The sequence below is a fragment of the Micromesistius poutassou genome (genome assembly GCF_964030765.1).
Source record: "Micromesistius poutassou genome assembly, chromosome: 6".
In the NCBI taxonomy this organism is placed as follows: Eukaryota; Metazoa; Chordata; class Actinopteri; order Gadiformes; family Gadidae; genus Micromesistius; species Micromesistius poutassou.
In genome coordinates this window covers 2,843,601-2,859,713 of record NC_140276.1, presented here as the reverse complement: position 1 = coordinate 2,859,713, position 16,113 = coordinate 2,843,601, and the positions used below count along the sequence as shown (strand labels likewise).

General features: G+C 46.1%; 2 protein-coding genes and 1 pseudogene across 3 annotated transcripts; all 3 read right to left on the bottom strand.

Annotated features, from left to right (window-relative positions):
• Positions 1–95: 95 nt before the first annotated feature.
• LOC311345117 (uncharacterized protein) lies at positions 96–3,455 on the bottom strand. The gene is made up of 4 exons (XM_084469488.1): positions 3,068–3,455; positions 2,724–2,818; positions 2,532–2,592; positions 96–1,587 (listed from the first exon to the last, which is right to left on the bottom strand). The coding sequence occupies exons 1-4, from the start codon at positions 3,372–3,374 to the stop codon at positions 773–775; spliced, it is 1,278 nt and encodes a 425-aa protein (XP_084325614.1). The 5' UTR covers positions 3,375–3,455; the 3' UTR covers positions 96–772.
• Positions 3,456–5,116: 1,661 nt separating this feature from the next.
• Positions 5,117–9,180, bottom strand: LOC311344744 (C-type lectin domain family 10 member A-like; annotated as a pseudogene). Its single transcript has 4 exons — positions 9,174–9,180; positions 8,215–8,220; positions 7,116–7,740; positions 5,117–5,149 (listed from the first exon to the last, which is right to left on the bottom strand). The product of its transcript is annotated as a C-type lectin domain family 10 member A-like (transcript).
• Positions 9,181–9,690: 510 nt separating this feature from the next.
• On the bottom strand, positions 9,691–15,564 carry LOC311345571 (neuronal acetylcholine receptor subunit alpha-9-II-like). The gene is made up of 6 exons (XM_084469989.1): positions 15,336–15,564; positions 14,142–14,287; positions 12,804–12,958; positions 12,169–12,349; positions 11,041–11,392; positions 9,691–10,665 (listed from the first exon to the last, which is right to left on the bottom strand). Exons 1-6 carry the CDS (start codon positions 15,439–15,441, stop codon positions 9,935–9,937), a joined length of 1,671 nt encoding a protein of 556 aa, XP_084326115.1. The 5' UTR covers positions 15,442–15,564; the 3' UTR covers positions 9,691–9,934.
• Positions 15,565–16,113: the final 549 nt, after the last annotated feature.

Sequence of the window (16,113 nt, the reverse complement as noted above, 5' to 3'; positions counted from 1 at the left end):
TCAGCCACCAGTCCATCATACATTTTTTAAATAAATGTATTATCGTTTGCACATGAGGTGGTCTGCAAAAGGTCCCAATGACAATGTAGTGGCACACCTGAAGTCAAAGGTTGGGAACCACTGATATATATTATATAACAGTCGATTGTGATAGTATTTGTAAAGTGTTGTGTGAAGGGTTATCCTCTCACAATGTTATGCAAAGTTGCATCAGAACGTTAGCTAGCCAGCATACATTCCGTGCATTAGCTAGCCGACAGTCCATACATTCTGAGCATATTCCACTCACTAGCTTTGTTTTAAGTAAGGTTTACTTTTATTGAATTGCATGAAATTTGTTTAAAGTTTGACCCCCTGGCAGATTTGCCAGGGGGAATGTTAACAACACGGCTACGGCTTCCTCATGGACTCTTAGATACAATCCAAGGTAAGAACTAGAAAAAAAGGACACCAGACAGATAGTTAAAAACAAATAAAGTATTTGGCATGTAAGTTAAAGCATCCAGAATAAAAAAGGAGAGCGAAATGAATAATCATCTATAATGTGGAACTTGGAAATAGTCGATTCCACAAGTAACCTGTAAAGCCAATTAGTCTTGACAAAGGTAATGGTGATAGGCAATCATGAAAAAAATAAAAATAAAAATACTGAAAAAAATAATAACAAAAGAAGGTGGATAAGCGTCTCCTATAGTGATGAAAAAACCCTCAAAACGATCATTTGATCGCTTACAAGCTAAAAGTGTCAATCAGAGCGTCCCGTTGCCCCGTGTCAAAGCACTCCATTGCCCGTGTGTGTGACCATGTGGCGACGCAGATTGCTGGGGTTGTTGAAGCTGGCGGTGCACTGCAGACACACGTAAGGCTTCTCCCCCGAGTGAGTCCTCAGGTGGATCTTCAGGCTGCCGTTCTGTGTGAAGCGCTTCCCGCACTGGGCGCACACGTACGGCTTCTCTCCGGTGTGGATGCGCATGTGGATGTTCAGCGTGGCCTTGTTGGCGAACGACTTGCCGCACAAGGCACAGGGGATGGGCGACTCCCCGGTGTGCCCGGCCCGGTGCACGATCAGCTCCTCGCGGTTGACAAAGCGCTCGCCGCAGAAGCTGCAGTCCAGGCTCTTGGCCACTCCCTGTGGGATCACCAAGCTGTGCTGCAGTGGGAACTGTGCGCCGAGGTTGCCCGGTCGCCTTGCCTTGTCGCCGGCCTCTAGCGCGGCGTGCTTCAGGGACAGGGTGGCGGCCTGGAGCCGCTGGAGCCGCTCTGCGTGGCCGTCTCTAACGGGACCCCCCCTGCCGTCCTGCGTCCCCTGCGACGGGGCCCTCTCGCTGGGCCCGCTGTTGAAGCTGAGGAGGCTGTCGTGGGTGATGCTGTGGTCCGGGGACAGCGAGCTCAGGGCCTCCAGTTCGGACGCCGTGAAGAGGGCGTCATGGCCGTCCACCGCCAGCGGGCCCTCCCCTTGTCCGTGGACGCTCAGGATCCGCAGGTCCCCGTTGTGACCGGACATGTGGGAGGAGCCAGGGGCGTCCACATGCAGACTCTCCGAGGTGGCGCCGGGCTGCATGCTGCGGTCTCCAAATGCACCACAGTCTTTGGCAGAGAGACAAAGACAAAGAAGAGAAAAGGTTTCATTATTAGCACACAGGGATAGAGTGTTTACTTTGGAAGTAACTATTCAAGTCTCATTGATAGTGATACTGGTTCACTTATGACGCTTTTGTAAGTTACTCAACTAGTTGTACAAGTCCATTGAGAGTTAAACTCGTACAAAGTCATGTTAAGCTATTTTTTTCTTTCTTAGTATCTGACTTCACTGAGGCTAAGGTATGCACACAACCAGACAAACACACAGGGGTAGCCTACAGTGTTTAAATAGCTGTTATTGTTTTTACTACTGTAGTTATTTACATAAATATCATGAATGTAATTTCATGCTCACTGACTAATCGGAAAACCACACCAGCCTACCATAGTCTGATGTGAAGCACCATACCATGTTTCCCTCAATCAAAACGAGCACTGGGCACCAGTGAGAGGTTACCAAGTTAAAGATAAAGTTAAAGATATTTTAACAATTTACCTAGTTTCTTTATGAACAGTGGATCTTAACAACAAAAACGTTTATTCAAATGTCCTCCTGTGCAGACTGCGTTAACTGGGTAATAGGCTGACACTGATTATTGAGAAAGATATGGTATGGTGCTTCTTATGAGTTAGCATATGTGTGTCAACTCAAATGTCTAATTAAATATTTGAACAAGTGAAAATAAATAGATATAGGCCCCCGGTACAATATGACAATTTTAAATCTGAAAGGTAGCAGTAGAGCAGCAATAAGGGATTGGCAATACCGACAAAATCAAAATTGATGTTTTGCCAAATACATGAACAATCATCAGTAATGTAGATATTATGACTAGGTTGGTAAAGGCAAATAATATAAACATACAAACATATAATATATAATATCGATATATTGCCCAGCCTTAATTACACACTGATATTACTCAACCAATCACGCATTTTGTATTCACCTGCTGGCCTGCCTCCACCTATATCCTCTTCATCTTTGATTAAAATGATGTCTGGGGTCTCCTGCTTTCCACATCAAGAGGTAAACACACAGAAAACATATTTTTGCATTTGCACAGAAAAGTTGTCAATCCCCATGATTTAAGACACATTGAATCAAAAGGTGTGTGATTATATAGGCGTGCTGTGCCTACCTCTGCTGGAGTTGTAACGGTTGAAGCCTCACTTTTGGATGGTGCATGTGAAGTGGGATTTCCGACCGCCTTGTGGTCCATCAGGGGCTTTAAACCTGATGACGACGATGATGATGATGACGAACAAAGTGTGCAGGAAATGGGCATTTCGTTCTCTTAGATTAGGCATGTGTTGTGAGGTTGCCTACTGCTCTGTTATTAATCATTATTAATTGTTCATGATCAATCATGATTATTATTACAATTTCATTTTACTACACATAGTAATTACCAATACAGTGAGCGTGCTCAAAGACCCCTGTACACTTGGGCTGTCCTGTTTTCCCAACTATTACTCAACTCACCATTTCCCAGTGATTTAGTCCGTGGTTTGCAGATGTTGGCTCGAGCCAGGGCGAAGCGACTTGCCGCACGCGATGCATTCGATCTCGTTTGAAGCCGCAGAGAGAACAGCTCACTCCTCATCACCTTCATCCTCGTCCTCAGCGCTTCGTTTTCTTTCAGGCTCTGAGTTATCTGTAAGCGAAGGGTAGTCGAGCCTTCCGAGAACAGTTGGCTGATCTCAGATACGGCCGCTCTCGCAAGTACGTCCATTATGGACGAGAGCTGTTCTTCCAGAGTGGAGCCGCTCGGCGACATGTTTATTGGCATATTTCGCTCGACCACCGGTGATATGTAAGATAAACTGACATCAAACTGAACCCTGTGATGTCGATTTACCCCAGGACGGAACACGCAAAATGGCCTCTTCCGGCATGTTACCGTAATTACTAGAAAACAACACTGTACTACAGTGACTGTAGTACAGTCTAGTACAGCTCGACCAATTTATCTATATATATATATATATATATATATATATATATATATATATATATATATATATGTGTGTGTGTGTGTGTGTGTGTGTGTGTGTGTGTGTGTGTGTGTGCGTGGACTGTTTAATGAATGTATGTCATCAATGAATGTCCTTGCTTCAACTATTCAAAATTATTTTTGCTCTATTTAGAATTTATTTATTGTAAATATTACTTAGGTAAAATAAAATAATTGTATCATTGTCTCCTTATTGCACCACTGTTTATACGTCGTTTATATACGGTCCACTCGTTTATATACGGTCCACTCGGTCATACGGTCCACTCGTTTGTTTATCAGGTAAAACACATTTATTTGTAAAATGTAAAGTTAATAAATGTACATAAAATAAATATTCTTGGTGTGAGTTCTTAAAGGCAATCCGACTATTTCACTCTCTTTCTGTATTTGTGTGATTGCATAGGCCTACCAGATTCAATCATTATATGTCAGGGGAAGGAATTTGAGGTAATCTGTAACATAGATATATCACACGTGGTGTGATGCGCTGGTCAGAGTCCATATGGAGTAACCTCTTTAACAGATCCATGAAGCTGGGTGGGATAGGTTGGCTGGCCTGATATGCTACCTTCAGGTTAAAAGTACAATTAAAGTAAATTAAAGTAAAATGATTTTAGAAGATGGGACACAACATGGCCAATGCATGTAAGTCTACGACGTGACCGGATCAACACCTACCTCGACAACCTCCTTCAGGGACATGAAAAAGAACGATCTGGGCCGTTCATTCTTGAGCCCTGTGCTCCTCTTCTTATGCTCCCGTTTTGTCTGGAAAATAGACCTCTGTTTTGGTTAAGTTATATTAACCCGTGGAGACTGTAAGACAGGTGGAAAGACAGACACGTATTAGTGATACCTTGAGTCTCCAGAGCGATCCTTTGGTGAAGCACAAATGGGTTTTGATTCCTTGGTCCAGCATAGCATCAGGAGGCTCACCGTGGGTCTGTATGATGTATGCCCACCGAAACACAACAGAACACATCCTTCCTGTTAGCAATCAACCATTGGATTATTGTGGGCGAATATTATTCTTGTTCAGGGATTCAAAAAGCTTTCCAATGATCCCCACAGACTCAGACTTAATTTGAACATTGTCTTAGTGTAAAAGGTTTTTGGTATTTTGTCTTTGAAATACACTGTTAGACTGTGTAGCCGGGATAAATGGGGTAGCCAATTAACAATTCGGCTGTCAGGCAACCCAGGGACCACATATCAATCATGCCTGTATATGGGAGACCCAGCATGACCTCTGGGGATCTGAAATGAAAGAAAGATGGAGAAATTGGAGCAACCATTCTAATCAGTAACCACTAGGAACCAACCAGGTCAGAATGGCTGTCAATTACTAACTTGTACCAGAAGTGTAGCCCTCCATAGGAAAAAAGGATTGTAGGTGATATGCTACAAGGAAATAAAGGTGTACAAACTTGAAACTCATCCTACTAAGTTCTGTTTAGTTTTGACTGTTTTTATTGGATTAAAAAAAACCCTGCTGTGAAGAACTTGATGCGCTCTCAGATTCCCAACGCAGTGCACATGAACAGTCGCTGTCGGGAACAAGCGTAAGCGTGAGCGTCATCACCATAGACATAATAAAGAGTAGACGCCGCATTGGCTGCTGGGCGCAAGAAATGCGGCCGCCATCTTGGACCGGTCATACTCCTAGTTGCGTAGCAGCAGAAGACACAAGATGCCAGAGCACTGTGCAGCGTATTCCTGCTCAAATCGGCGGACCATCGCAAACAGGGCTCGGGGGGATTACTTTTCAGGAGGAGACACAGTTTGGCATCGACAACCATCATTCTGACTTTTTGTCATTGGTTGTGTCTGTGTTTCACAAGATAAGGCTGCACCACATTGCCAAACTTGCCTCTCTTGAACTGCAGAAAGGGACCACGAGAAGGAAGCTCTGCAAAACAGTCCCCTTTCAGGGGTTTTAGCTCAAGACTGTGGCTTTCAGGCAGTCTTAAATTGGTTTAGGTCCTACCTACAAAATAGGAACTACTTTGTTTCCATTGGCGACTTTGTTTCAGAATCAACAAACGTGACATGTGGAGTCCCACAAGGTTCGATCTTAGGACCCTCTCTATTCAACATCTACATGCTCCCACTAGGGCAAATCATGCAAAATAACAATATTGACCATCATTGCTATGCTGATGACACGCAAATCCTTCACTCTCTGTCCTTGAAAACCTCTATCAAAGCCAGAAATCTAGGGGTTATGATGGATTCAGATTTATCGTTGTACACCGGCGACATATTTTGAAAAGTGCCTGCTCGGTGCTGAGTCGCCCCTACTTCCAGTGGCAAAGAGAGCCACATATTGAGTTTGTGAATGAAATGGCGGATGACTACAGTGGGCCCAGGAGGGAATTCCAAATGCTGCTTGAAGTAATGTGTTACTGTAAAGTATTTTACTTTTCTACTGTTCTGGTTATCTAGTTTCTCTTTAAGCCACCCTATCAATTACTTTTCTACTGTTCTGGTCATCTCGTTTCCCTTTAATCCACAGTTTCAATTACTTTTCCCCTGTTCTGGTTATGTAGTTTCCCTTTAATCCACACTATCAAATTACTTTTCCCCTGTGCTCTGCTTTACAGACTCCTAATGATGGCGATTCAGGGAAACCTCGGGGTCTTTGAGGGACGCCCGAATGACCTTTTTTTTCTTCTTTTGACCTTCATGCCCTGGAGCATCGGAAGTACTACAATGCGGTGTCCCACGGTGGCCCTGGGCCCAGGTCCATTAACAGGGCTGTTTACATGCTCATGTGTGGCCAGTCAGTGCCCCTCAGTGACCTCGACATAGGGATGCTGCTCGATGAGGAGAAAGGGGGAAAACTGCAACAGGTGACGTTAATGAAATTCTGTCGTGTGTTGCAATGATAAAGGAAAGACAAGTTACTTTAGAGGATGTCTTATTTTGTTTCTCATATAAAGATGTAGATATTTGCATTATTGCACAGCATACCAACGCAGCAAGCAATTTAGCACAGCTAAATAGACGCTAGACTTAGATTCAACACAATTTACTCTGTATGTGTGAGAACGCACGCATGTGTACTTCAAAAGGGTTCCTTTAGTTACACAAAACTAAGCTTGTAGCATTTTTAATTGACAATGTATTTTTTGACCACTAGGGGTCAGGCTTGTACAGCTTGTAAAAGCAGTCTCTTGGAGCCGCTAAAACAGTCCGAGTGCGGACCTACAAGCCTATTCAGACACCAGGACGCAAGTTGTTCTAGCTGAACACCGTAGAACCACTAGATAATTGATATACGATAAGTTTTTGATAGTGATCATACTACATGGTACCAAAGTCAAGATGCAATTAAACATTTAACATATTTGTTAAACCTTCTACTATGTTGTAAATTAGGTTAAAAAAAAAAAAAGGGTACATGTACAACATAGGCACAAATAAATGTTTTATAAATAATTTAATTAAATTAACTTCACAAAGCACCCGCACAAAGGGCCAACACTTCTCATCTGTCCATCGAGTCCCCACATATTGGTTCTGCTCCACGTCCCTCTCTAGTCGGAGGCAGTTCCTGTCCTCGACACCATCAGGTCCCCCTCCGCTCCAGGAGGGGTTATCCAGTGACAGGACGGTCCCATCAACCCATCTCCACATCCCTTCACCGGCCTCATCTGTCGCTCCGAGCCAGAAGTACGGGTCGTATCTGCTAATGAATTCTAGCTCCTCTTTACTGTGCACCACCACCAGATCTGCTCCGTGGGAAACACAGAACTCCCTGCTCTTATTCCGGGATAGCCACTCGTTGTAAATCATGTAACATTTACAACCAGACCTATCCCAACCACCTGGACAGCCCTGTGGGCAAAGCAGTGCGTCTCTCTGTTCTGTTAAATTCTTCAGCCTTTGGAGAAGTTGCTCCACGACTTGGTCTTGGTCCAGCCAGCAGGACCACAGGCAGCAGGCCCAGAAGCACCACCACAGCCCTGATCGGACACCTAGGACTTCTTTCTGTTCCCAGAGACTTGGAGGAATCCTCTATCCCCACAGAGTCCTGCTGTTGATCTCTGAGGCTCTCAGGACAAACCAATATGTCCACTATCCTCTCCTCTCCCTCTCCTCGTGTTCCTTCCCTCGGTCATCATGTTGGGTTTATCTTATCGTCCTCCTACCCCTGTGAGTGGTTGGTCACTTGCAGCCGAGTTGAAAGTTAGCTCTTCTACCGTAGAGCCAAACGCAATTTTTGTTTACTCGTTGGGAACAATACAACTAAAAAATGTCCTGTTAGTTCCATCCAGATTGTCAATCTTTATTTGTATCTGAAGCATGATTTATTTTTGCATCATTATTCAGGCCTATGTTACAATGTGGTCTGCGATGGGGCCGAAGAATACTGCATCTAAGGCAGTGGCAGTTCTACATTGAATTACACCCCAAGTTTGGTGTAAGCGAGAGTTTGGAATGATTATTTTCCATAGGAGGGGGGGGTAACGTCATGCGAGACCACTCCCATCAGGATACGTTTCATCAACGTGACCCTTCCCTTGAAGTAAAACTTTATTGTAACCGTGCCAGCATATCACAGCCAATGGACACACTCCCTCACGGTGGAGGCAACGCAGGCCTCTACCTGTCTCTGGAAGTCACATTCACACGTGGTTTACATTGTCACGTCACTGCCTCCGTGTTTGTAAAGAGACGTTTATGCTCTGCCAGCCCACTTAAGAGTCCTCTCTCTCTCTGAAGTCAACTCAACGGAGTGTTCTTGCTGACTCGGTCGGATCACATCCTGTGAGCTGCTCCTCATAAAACATTTAATAAAAGTTAAGGCACAATTGGGCCGGCTCCATACACGTCACAAATCAGGCACACACACACACACACACACACACACACACACACACACACACACACACACACACACACACACACACACACACACACACACAGGCTCTGATATGACACGTTAAAGTAGATCGAGGGTTCTTTTACGTGTATTTCTTTTTAGTGTGTCTATCCACCTGTGCTAATGACATGCTTCCCGCGCATTTTGCTTGCTCTTTGATTGGAGCGTCGCTGGTCTTTAATGAAGCGGAGCCGTGCAGCTGCGTGCCCTGATTGCAAGCGTTCAAATGCTGTTCAGATCAGACCGAATGTCGACTGCTTTGCTACGCATAATTAGACAAAGTCGTGATGTGCTTGCCTCAATCTGTAGGCGCGCGGGTCCTCAAAAGTGGTCATAAAATCACGGTAAGCCTACATTTATTTTTGACGTTCAAGGAACCAAGTCCATCAAGGCCCTGGCATTTGTTGAACTACAATAGACAACTGAAAAATGATGTAGGCCTACTCTTGACCTACACTTCTTCAGGGAACGGTTAAACTACTGGTTGTGTTGTGTAAGAAAAAATTTAAGAATGAAGACTGCGCATGTGCAAGAAGGTAGGCCTGCCTGGTGAGAGAGCATTGCCCTCTGCTGGTGGCATAACGTTACTGTAACGGGGTCCTGGTATTTACTGTATTGCATGTCATTTTAGGGCAATTGTTTAACAATGACCTGGTTTCGTTGGAAATTAACTAGCCGTTTACTCTGCATTTTGACCGAACTTTCTCACCATTACTAGATAGCCTAGGGGGATGCAAACATTTAGTAGATAACGTTAAAGTCAAACCCCCCTTTTTAAAACGTTAACGTTTCACAAAACGCTTTTAGGCTACACTCATTTTGTTGGAATGAGGTGCATTACATCGATCCCCCAGTACAGCCTCCCACTTGTACTTTATGCTCCCTCATTCCAGGTGAGGTAGACCTACAGTAGGCTTTGGGGGTGGCGGGTCGTGCTTTATTATTGATGACCCGTGTTGGCTTACAGCCCCGCCCCGTCCGTCTTGCTACAGTAAAGCTCACCTGTTTGCTGTTAACCACGTGAAGTCTGGACAGGAAGATGATTAGTCTGTGTTTTGACGTGTTTTATGTTCAATATCCTCTGATTGAGCTGTAAAAGTATTCAAACACCAGTTGAAACACATTAAGACGCAGTTGAATGAATGGTGGACGTGCATAAAAGTTACAGCATTATCATTAACACATTTCTTCGGGGGGGAAGTAAAACAATTAATCAATAGATTGTGTAGCTTATTAAACAAAGTAATAATTAGGAGGAATATGATGTATAAAGTTTAAGCTGCCCTACTGAATCTGTTGGCGAAATAAAAGATCCAGATATGTAACGACGATAACAGCGCTGCGTAAACGCATCAAGGAGTATGACGTCATCTTTTGCCATCTTTTGGACGCCCTCCAAGTCAGCGTCCCTCGCTGATTGCAGGGGAAATGGACCGCTTGCTGCTCACGGCGCCCTGCCCATAATGAGGATGCTCATGAGGAAGACCATGGCGAAGAAGATCCACATGAAAAAGCGGTCCATGACCTTGGCCACCTTCTTCCACTCGGCCCCCTTGGCGCACGTGGCCCTCTGCTCCCGGAGGCAGTTGGCGATGTACTCCACGTTGCGCACCAGTTTGGGCTCCACCCCGGGGATGCCGTCGCCATGGCTACAGAACACGCAGGGGCCAAAGGTCACGGCGGGGCCCAGGAGCAGGGAAGGGAGGGGCTTCTGGTCCTCGGGGCAGCAGGGGGCCTTCTGCACGTCCGCGCAGCAGAGCTTGCGGCCGGGGTCCTCGTAGCAGGACAGGGGGTCCCTCTCCTCCCGGGTGATGTGGTGCTCAGGCTTCACCCGGGGCAGGTGTTGGGGCTCGGGCGTCTGGGGTCTGGGGTGCCGGGAGTGTTTCTGCACCTCGTGACGCCCGCGCCCCGCGCCGGCCTTGCGGTCCGCCCGGGCGGGGTCGGAGCCCGGGCTGCGATGAGGGCGGGGGTCGTCTGGCTGGGGGTGGGAAGAGGAGGTGCAGTTCTCGCCGACCTCGTAGACGAAGAAGATCTTGGACATGTAGTCGATGATGAGGACTTTGGCCCACTGGGGGACGGGCTTGGCCTCGGCGCTGCAGAAGTGGATGTTCATGATGAAGATGGTGAGGGCCGTGGAGGCCGTGATCATGGTCATGGTGGCGATGTAGTACTTTCCTGGCGGGAAAAGGGAGAAGATGGACACAGTGGCGGAACATGTGCTGTTTACTGAACGGATTCTGGGCAGCAACACAAAACGTTTGAAATAATTCCTCATAATAGGTTCTTTGAATAGTTGAAGAATGCTTGAATGCTAAGATTGTGTTTGTCTCTGACATTTTTTCATTTGAAATCTTTCTAGGGATCAAATCTTGGTATTGATGATGTTTTTGATAACAATAACTCTTTAGTTTGGTGGAATCTGTGCACAAAGGTTGGACAGCACACGAGAAACCGTGGACTGTTGTGTTTACATATCAACGGAAAGCCACACACACACACACACACACACACACACACACACACACACACACACACACCCCCCCCACGTACCGATGAGCGGCACGCTCTCGGAGGGCGGCATGCTCTCGGCGACCATGAGCTGGAAGACGGTGAGCGCCAGCAGCACGGTGACGCCCAGGGACACCTTCTCCCCGGAGTCGGCGGGCAGGTAGAAGCCCAGCGGCGCCAGGAAGGAGATGAGGAAGCAGGGCAGCAGCAGGTTGAAGATGTAGAAGGAGGAGCGGCGCTGCAGCAGCACGGTGTAGGTGATGTCCGGGTACGGGTCGGAGCAGCAGCCGTACATGATGACGTTCTTGTGGGCCGGCATGCCGTGGCACTCCCACTCCACGTTCTCCACGAAGTCCGACAGGTCGCCGCCGTCCATCGCCATGGCGATGTCCACCTGCGCCCGGGAGTCAGGGGGAGTGTGTGTGTGTGTGGGGGCCGGTGTGCTCTGGTGTAAGGTTTGAAACCCTAGGACCCCCCCCCCCCCCTTAAAATGTGACGTCAGACCCACCAACGGCCCGTGAAACACCCCTGCTGACACGTTACAGACATGTGACGCATTTGCCAATTGCTAGCAGGTAGCATCTGCATGGGGAGTCAAACCCACAACCACGTCATCAGAGAGGCAAGGCAGCATTGTGGCCCCCAGTGCCAGACCATGACAGGTGTTACTGTTGCACACCGTTAAATAGTAATGACCCATGGGATTCTTATCTCTCCACAATGATGACGTCTGCATCACACGCTCCTTAACACTACACGACCCGCTTGGCTCAACATACCACTCGTGTATATACTCGCATACCGTTCGTCAAGGCAGAGCGGTTTGAGGTTATTTCCGGTATAGTCAGGCAGTAAAGATTTAAGATGAACCATTACTTTGAGCCACTTTCATCACTGAAGTCACTGAAGATATATTTTCCTTCCTTCCTTCCTTCCGTCATTAATGAGCAGGTTGTGAGCATGGACCTATAAAGAAGGTTGTGAGGCATCTCGCTCAAGGGTGTCTACAGTACAGTCAGACTGAGGACATTGGGTTTCAAACCCTCTACCTGTTGGCTTCAAGTCAAACACCTTTACCCCTTACCCATCCTGTCCCCAAAACCACAGAGGAAGAAGAAACTAACCTCCCAGGGATATGAGTTTAGACGCGGTTCTTGTCGTGGTTCTGACCTGGTTCCCGTTGTAGGTCCAGGACCCGAAGGTGAGGTTGCACTCCTGCCTGTCGAAGGGGAAGTAGGAGACGTCCACCACGCAGGAGCTCTTGGTGATGGCCGGGGCGTCCCAGGTGATCTCTCCGTTGTAGCGCAGCACCACGTTGGTGTCCATCGGGCCCGAGAAGTCGTCGTCGGCCCTGGAGGAGCGAGGGACACCATCACGCCACGGAGACACTCGCTACTGGGACGGTCATACGGTACCGCCGAGGTGTCCAATACCACACTCGCGTTTAGGAAACACTTCACCACAACAAAATGCTTAGTAGCTTAGTAGGGAAGCAGGGAAACGGGGGACAAATTATTATTATTTTATAGCACAATATTGTAAACAGCACACATAGAATTACACTGGAAAGCTTAGGAAGAGTCTAATTAAAATAAGAAGTTAAAAGCATCAAGCTTCAAGACACGTGTGTGTGTGTGTGTGTGTGTGTGTGTGTGTGTGTGTGTGTGTGTGTGTGTGTGTGTGTGTGTGTGTGTGTGTGTGTGTGTGTGTGTGTGTGTGTGTGTGTGTGTGTGTGTGTGTGTGTGTGGACTACTTATTATAGAGGGCTAGGTCTGGTCTCCACACTGGGGATGTGGACCACCTACTTGTTATAGAGGACCAGGTCTGGCCTCCAGACCAGGCTGCTGGGGATGCGGATCACCTCCAGGCCATCATAGTCCTCCTTGTTCCACTTGAGGTAGGCATCGTTCCAGGTCAGCCTGATCCACAGGTAGGCGATAAGCACCTGGTTCCTCTCGTCCTGAAGAAAAGCCATCAATCAGTAGGAAGATCACCTCGCCCGTTCCCTTTTATAGAGCCCCTTCAGTCCCTCTCTCTCTCAGCTAGTCCTTATTCTTCGTTACGCTATTTTACACAATCCGGTCTAAAGTCTCTTCCTCTGATCTTCTGAAATACAGATTGATTAAAAAGGTGGCACAGCGAGGGGTACAGCAGCCAGAAGATGATGCTAGACTCCACCCAGGTACTGAGCCAAGGAGAGAGTAACCCCATCAAGGTAACCACGCACGCACGCACGCGCGCACGCGCATGCAGACACACACACACGCATGCATGCAGACACACACCATACCATACCATAACATTTTAACACACACTACACTACAAAGTACTACAAGCCTGCAGGCTTTCACGTGGGCAACCGCAGACAGCAGCAGTGATGAATGGGTCCAGACGCACCACCCAACCTGAACAGCAACAGGAGCTGTCTACCCTGCCTATGTAACAGTAGGCTGATGAAATGGGTGGATTCACATACAGTAGCGAGACCCAAGCCCTGTGAGTGATCACTGTAATGTAGTCCAGTCCTATCTCCATTGATCACTCGTTTGATTAAATGTGTTGTTGGCTATAAAAACCTTCGGCCTCACTGCTTGTGGCCAAAGCAGCCTGTTGATGTTGGTGTCAAAATCTGATTATCAAAATCAATAATGACTCGAGTCATATTTGTTATGACAATTTAAGATTTTTTTTTTATTTTTTTGGAAATTACAATTTGGTCAAAAGAAAATGTGTCATCATGTGACACGTTTAGATATACTCTTACATAAAATTATAATATGAAGATATTTCATGATCTTCATACAATGCCACTGAAAAGCAGCCAATCTAATTGGCTCAGTTATCACCAATTACCCAGCCATCAAAAGTTGCTATTCAAGCTGCACTAACTCAATCATTTAGTTTACTCACAGGCACTTATTCAGATTCCCAAGACAGAAAATGATGAAAGGAATAAAACATGGCAGAGATGTGATTAGATCCTTTAGTATTTATTAGACTAATATAAATCGTAGGCATTAACTCCGGTGGCAGGAGTGTTACATCGGGGGCTTTGGGGACAGAATCACGAGACGGTGTCTGCCGAGACACGAGGTTAACGTGTCCCCTCTCTCGAGGCGTCTGAGTGTGACCGTAACACGCACCATGTCTTTGATCTGCGAGAGAGTGATCTGCAGGGTCACGTTGAGGGCCTTGTCCGTGTCCTCCACCGGCCGCAGAGCGTTGGAGTAGTCCTCCATCAAGTCTCCCAGAAGCTTCTGGGCGTAGCGTCCCTGGGCAGAATGGGCCACTGGAGGATAGAGAGCTGGTAATGCGCAATCTCCTGTGATATTGTAAACCCGTGTTTTTGAGATGTGATTTGTTGAAGGATATTCCTGCCTTTTGTCTTTTATTTATTCCTATAATATTAAGGGTTTTATGACAACGGTTTGTGAGTTTTTCCTTGTGCCGCTGGGGGAATATCATATGCCACAGTAGCCTACAGTATAATGTATCGTATCAGACGGACAGTGCCTGAGCGTACAGTCACACTATGCAGGCATGAAAACATGTGGGTGTATTTTCTTTTTACGTTAGATATTACTTTTCTAATGCGTTTTGTTTTTTTTGGACAATCCCAGAACGCACCCTTTTTTAACAACTTCTTTTAATGTTTTAAATGAATGTTGCATGAAGTTCTTAGAAAGACTAAACTTTCAGAAAATTAAATACTTCCTTTAATTCATTGCTCCAAACGTAATAATTATTTATTCATTGAACGCTGCTTATGCCTAGTTTATCATGAGGTCTTTCGTCATGAAAACATTAAGGAGGTTGAAGGGTGTCATGAAAAGATGAGGATTCAGGAATACATTTCATAATGTGTTCTGCAATCACACAATTCACACACTTGTAATCAACAAAACATATGATTTATTTTTTATAAGGATATAAGGATATATAATGTAAATTATTCTGAATAGAACCGCTACTGATATGGACTTTGACATCCTCAGATTGAGATTATAGATTTTTATTTTTTAACAGTTATCTTATCTCCCTTGAGTGATAACAGAAGTCTCCCAGGTAACCAAGGGTAAAATTAAAAGCCTTTGTCAACAGCAATACATCTTCTTTCAGAGATGATATTTCAGATTTAGTTTGCATTTGAAAGTATGGCCTTTATGTCCATTTCTTGATGATTGAAATGGAAAGACTCTGGTTGTGCGTATTCAAGCATAAATCAATCTTGCAGTGCCCTTGGCCATTACTGAATAGTGTAAAGCCGTTTAAAATAATGCAATGAACGAGACGATGGGATTAACTCGTTCCAATACTTTTCCATATGCATGACTCACCTTCCATCAGCATCATCAGCAGTAGGATCACAGGGACCATCTTGTGCATTTTATTCTCTTTAAGCCACTCCAAACGAGGAAGCAAAGAATCTAACTCAAACCGCATTCAGTTCCCGTACCGGAGCGCCTCTGATCCGCATGGCTCCGTTCAACCCCAATTGATCCCTTTGAGTCAAAACGCTGATAAAACAGACACTATTTCCGTTAGTCCCATCTCGCGCCCGTGGCCACTAACCTCTTGGCAAGGGAGACGGCCTGACTGCCTGGTGGGGGAACTGTACCCCGGCTATCACGTAGCACTAACAGACTGAGGGAAACCAGACGCCCTTGAATCATCGCCTCACCACACATCCAGCTATTGACCTGTCACTCAAGTGCAGACCAGGTGGGCTCTCGGGGGGGCGGGCGTTGGTCTGGCGACGGTGCACAAGGCGCAACAGGCTGCAGACCCCCGCGATGTTATTAGGATTGGTCCAAAAAAGTGTTAGCCCCCTGTACAGCCCCTGAACTGGGCCTTTTTGATTTATGAGTTTTTGTGTATTTCCTAAAATATTAAGTCTTTAGTGTTGACCTTTTGTTATTTAATACCTATATCAAATGACATGTTTAGTAAGCTCAAAGAGACATGAACATGCATGCACATGGGGAACTATTGGTTTCTTATTGGGATTTCGTCAAAATAGCCGTCAATCGACATTGAGGGTTCCCTCAGCATTCAGAGGCATGCATCCAGCCACACGCCGACTGCCTGCGGGCTGGAAGGGCGGCGTTGGTAAGA

Bases quoted from the DNA above. Each gene is read 5' to 3' on its own strand.
- LOC311345117 (XM_084469488.1), bottom strand. From the start codon at position 3,374: ATGCCAATAAACATGTCGCCGAGCGGCTCCACTCTGGAAGAACAGCTC. The intron at 2,819-3,067 runs GTGAGTTGAGTA...CGTCGTCATCAG, and splicing joins GACTAAATCACTGGGAAATG to GTTTAAAGCCCCTGATGGAC. The intron at 2,593-2,723 runs GTAGGCACAGCA...TGTGGAAAGCAG, and splicing joins CCGTTACAACTCCAGCAGAG to GAGACCCCAGACATCATTTT.
- LOC311345571 (XM_084469989.1), bottom strand. From the start codon at position 15,441: ATGCGGTTTGAGTTAGATTCTTTGCTTCCTCGTTTGGAGTGGCTTAAA. The intron at 14,288-15,335 runs GTGAGTCATGCA...TCTATCCTCCAG, and splicing joins GCTGATGATGCTGATGGAAG to TGGCCCATTCTGCCCAGGGA. The intron at 11,393-12,168 runs GTCAGAACCACG...TCCCGGGCGCAG, and splicing joins GGACCTACAACGGGAACCAG to GTGGACATCGCCATGGCGAT.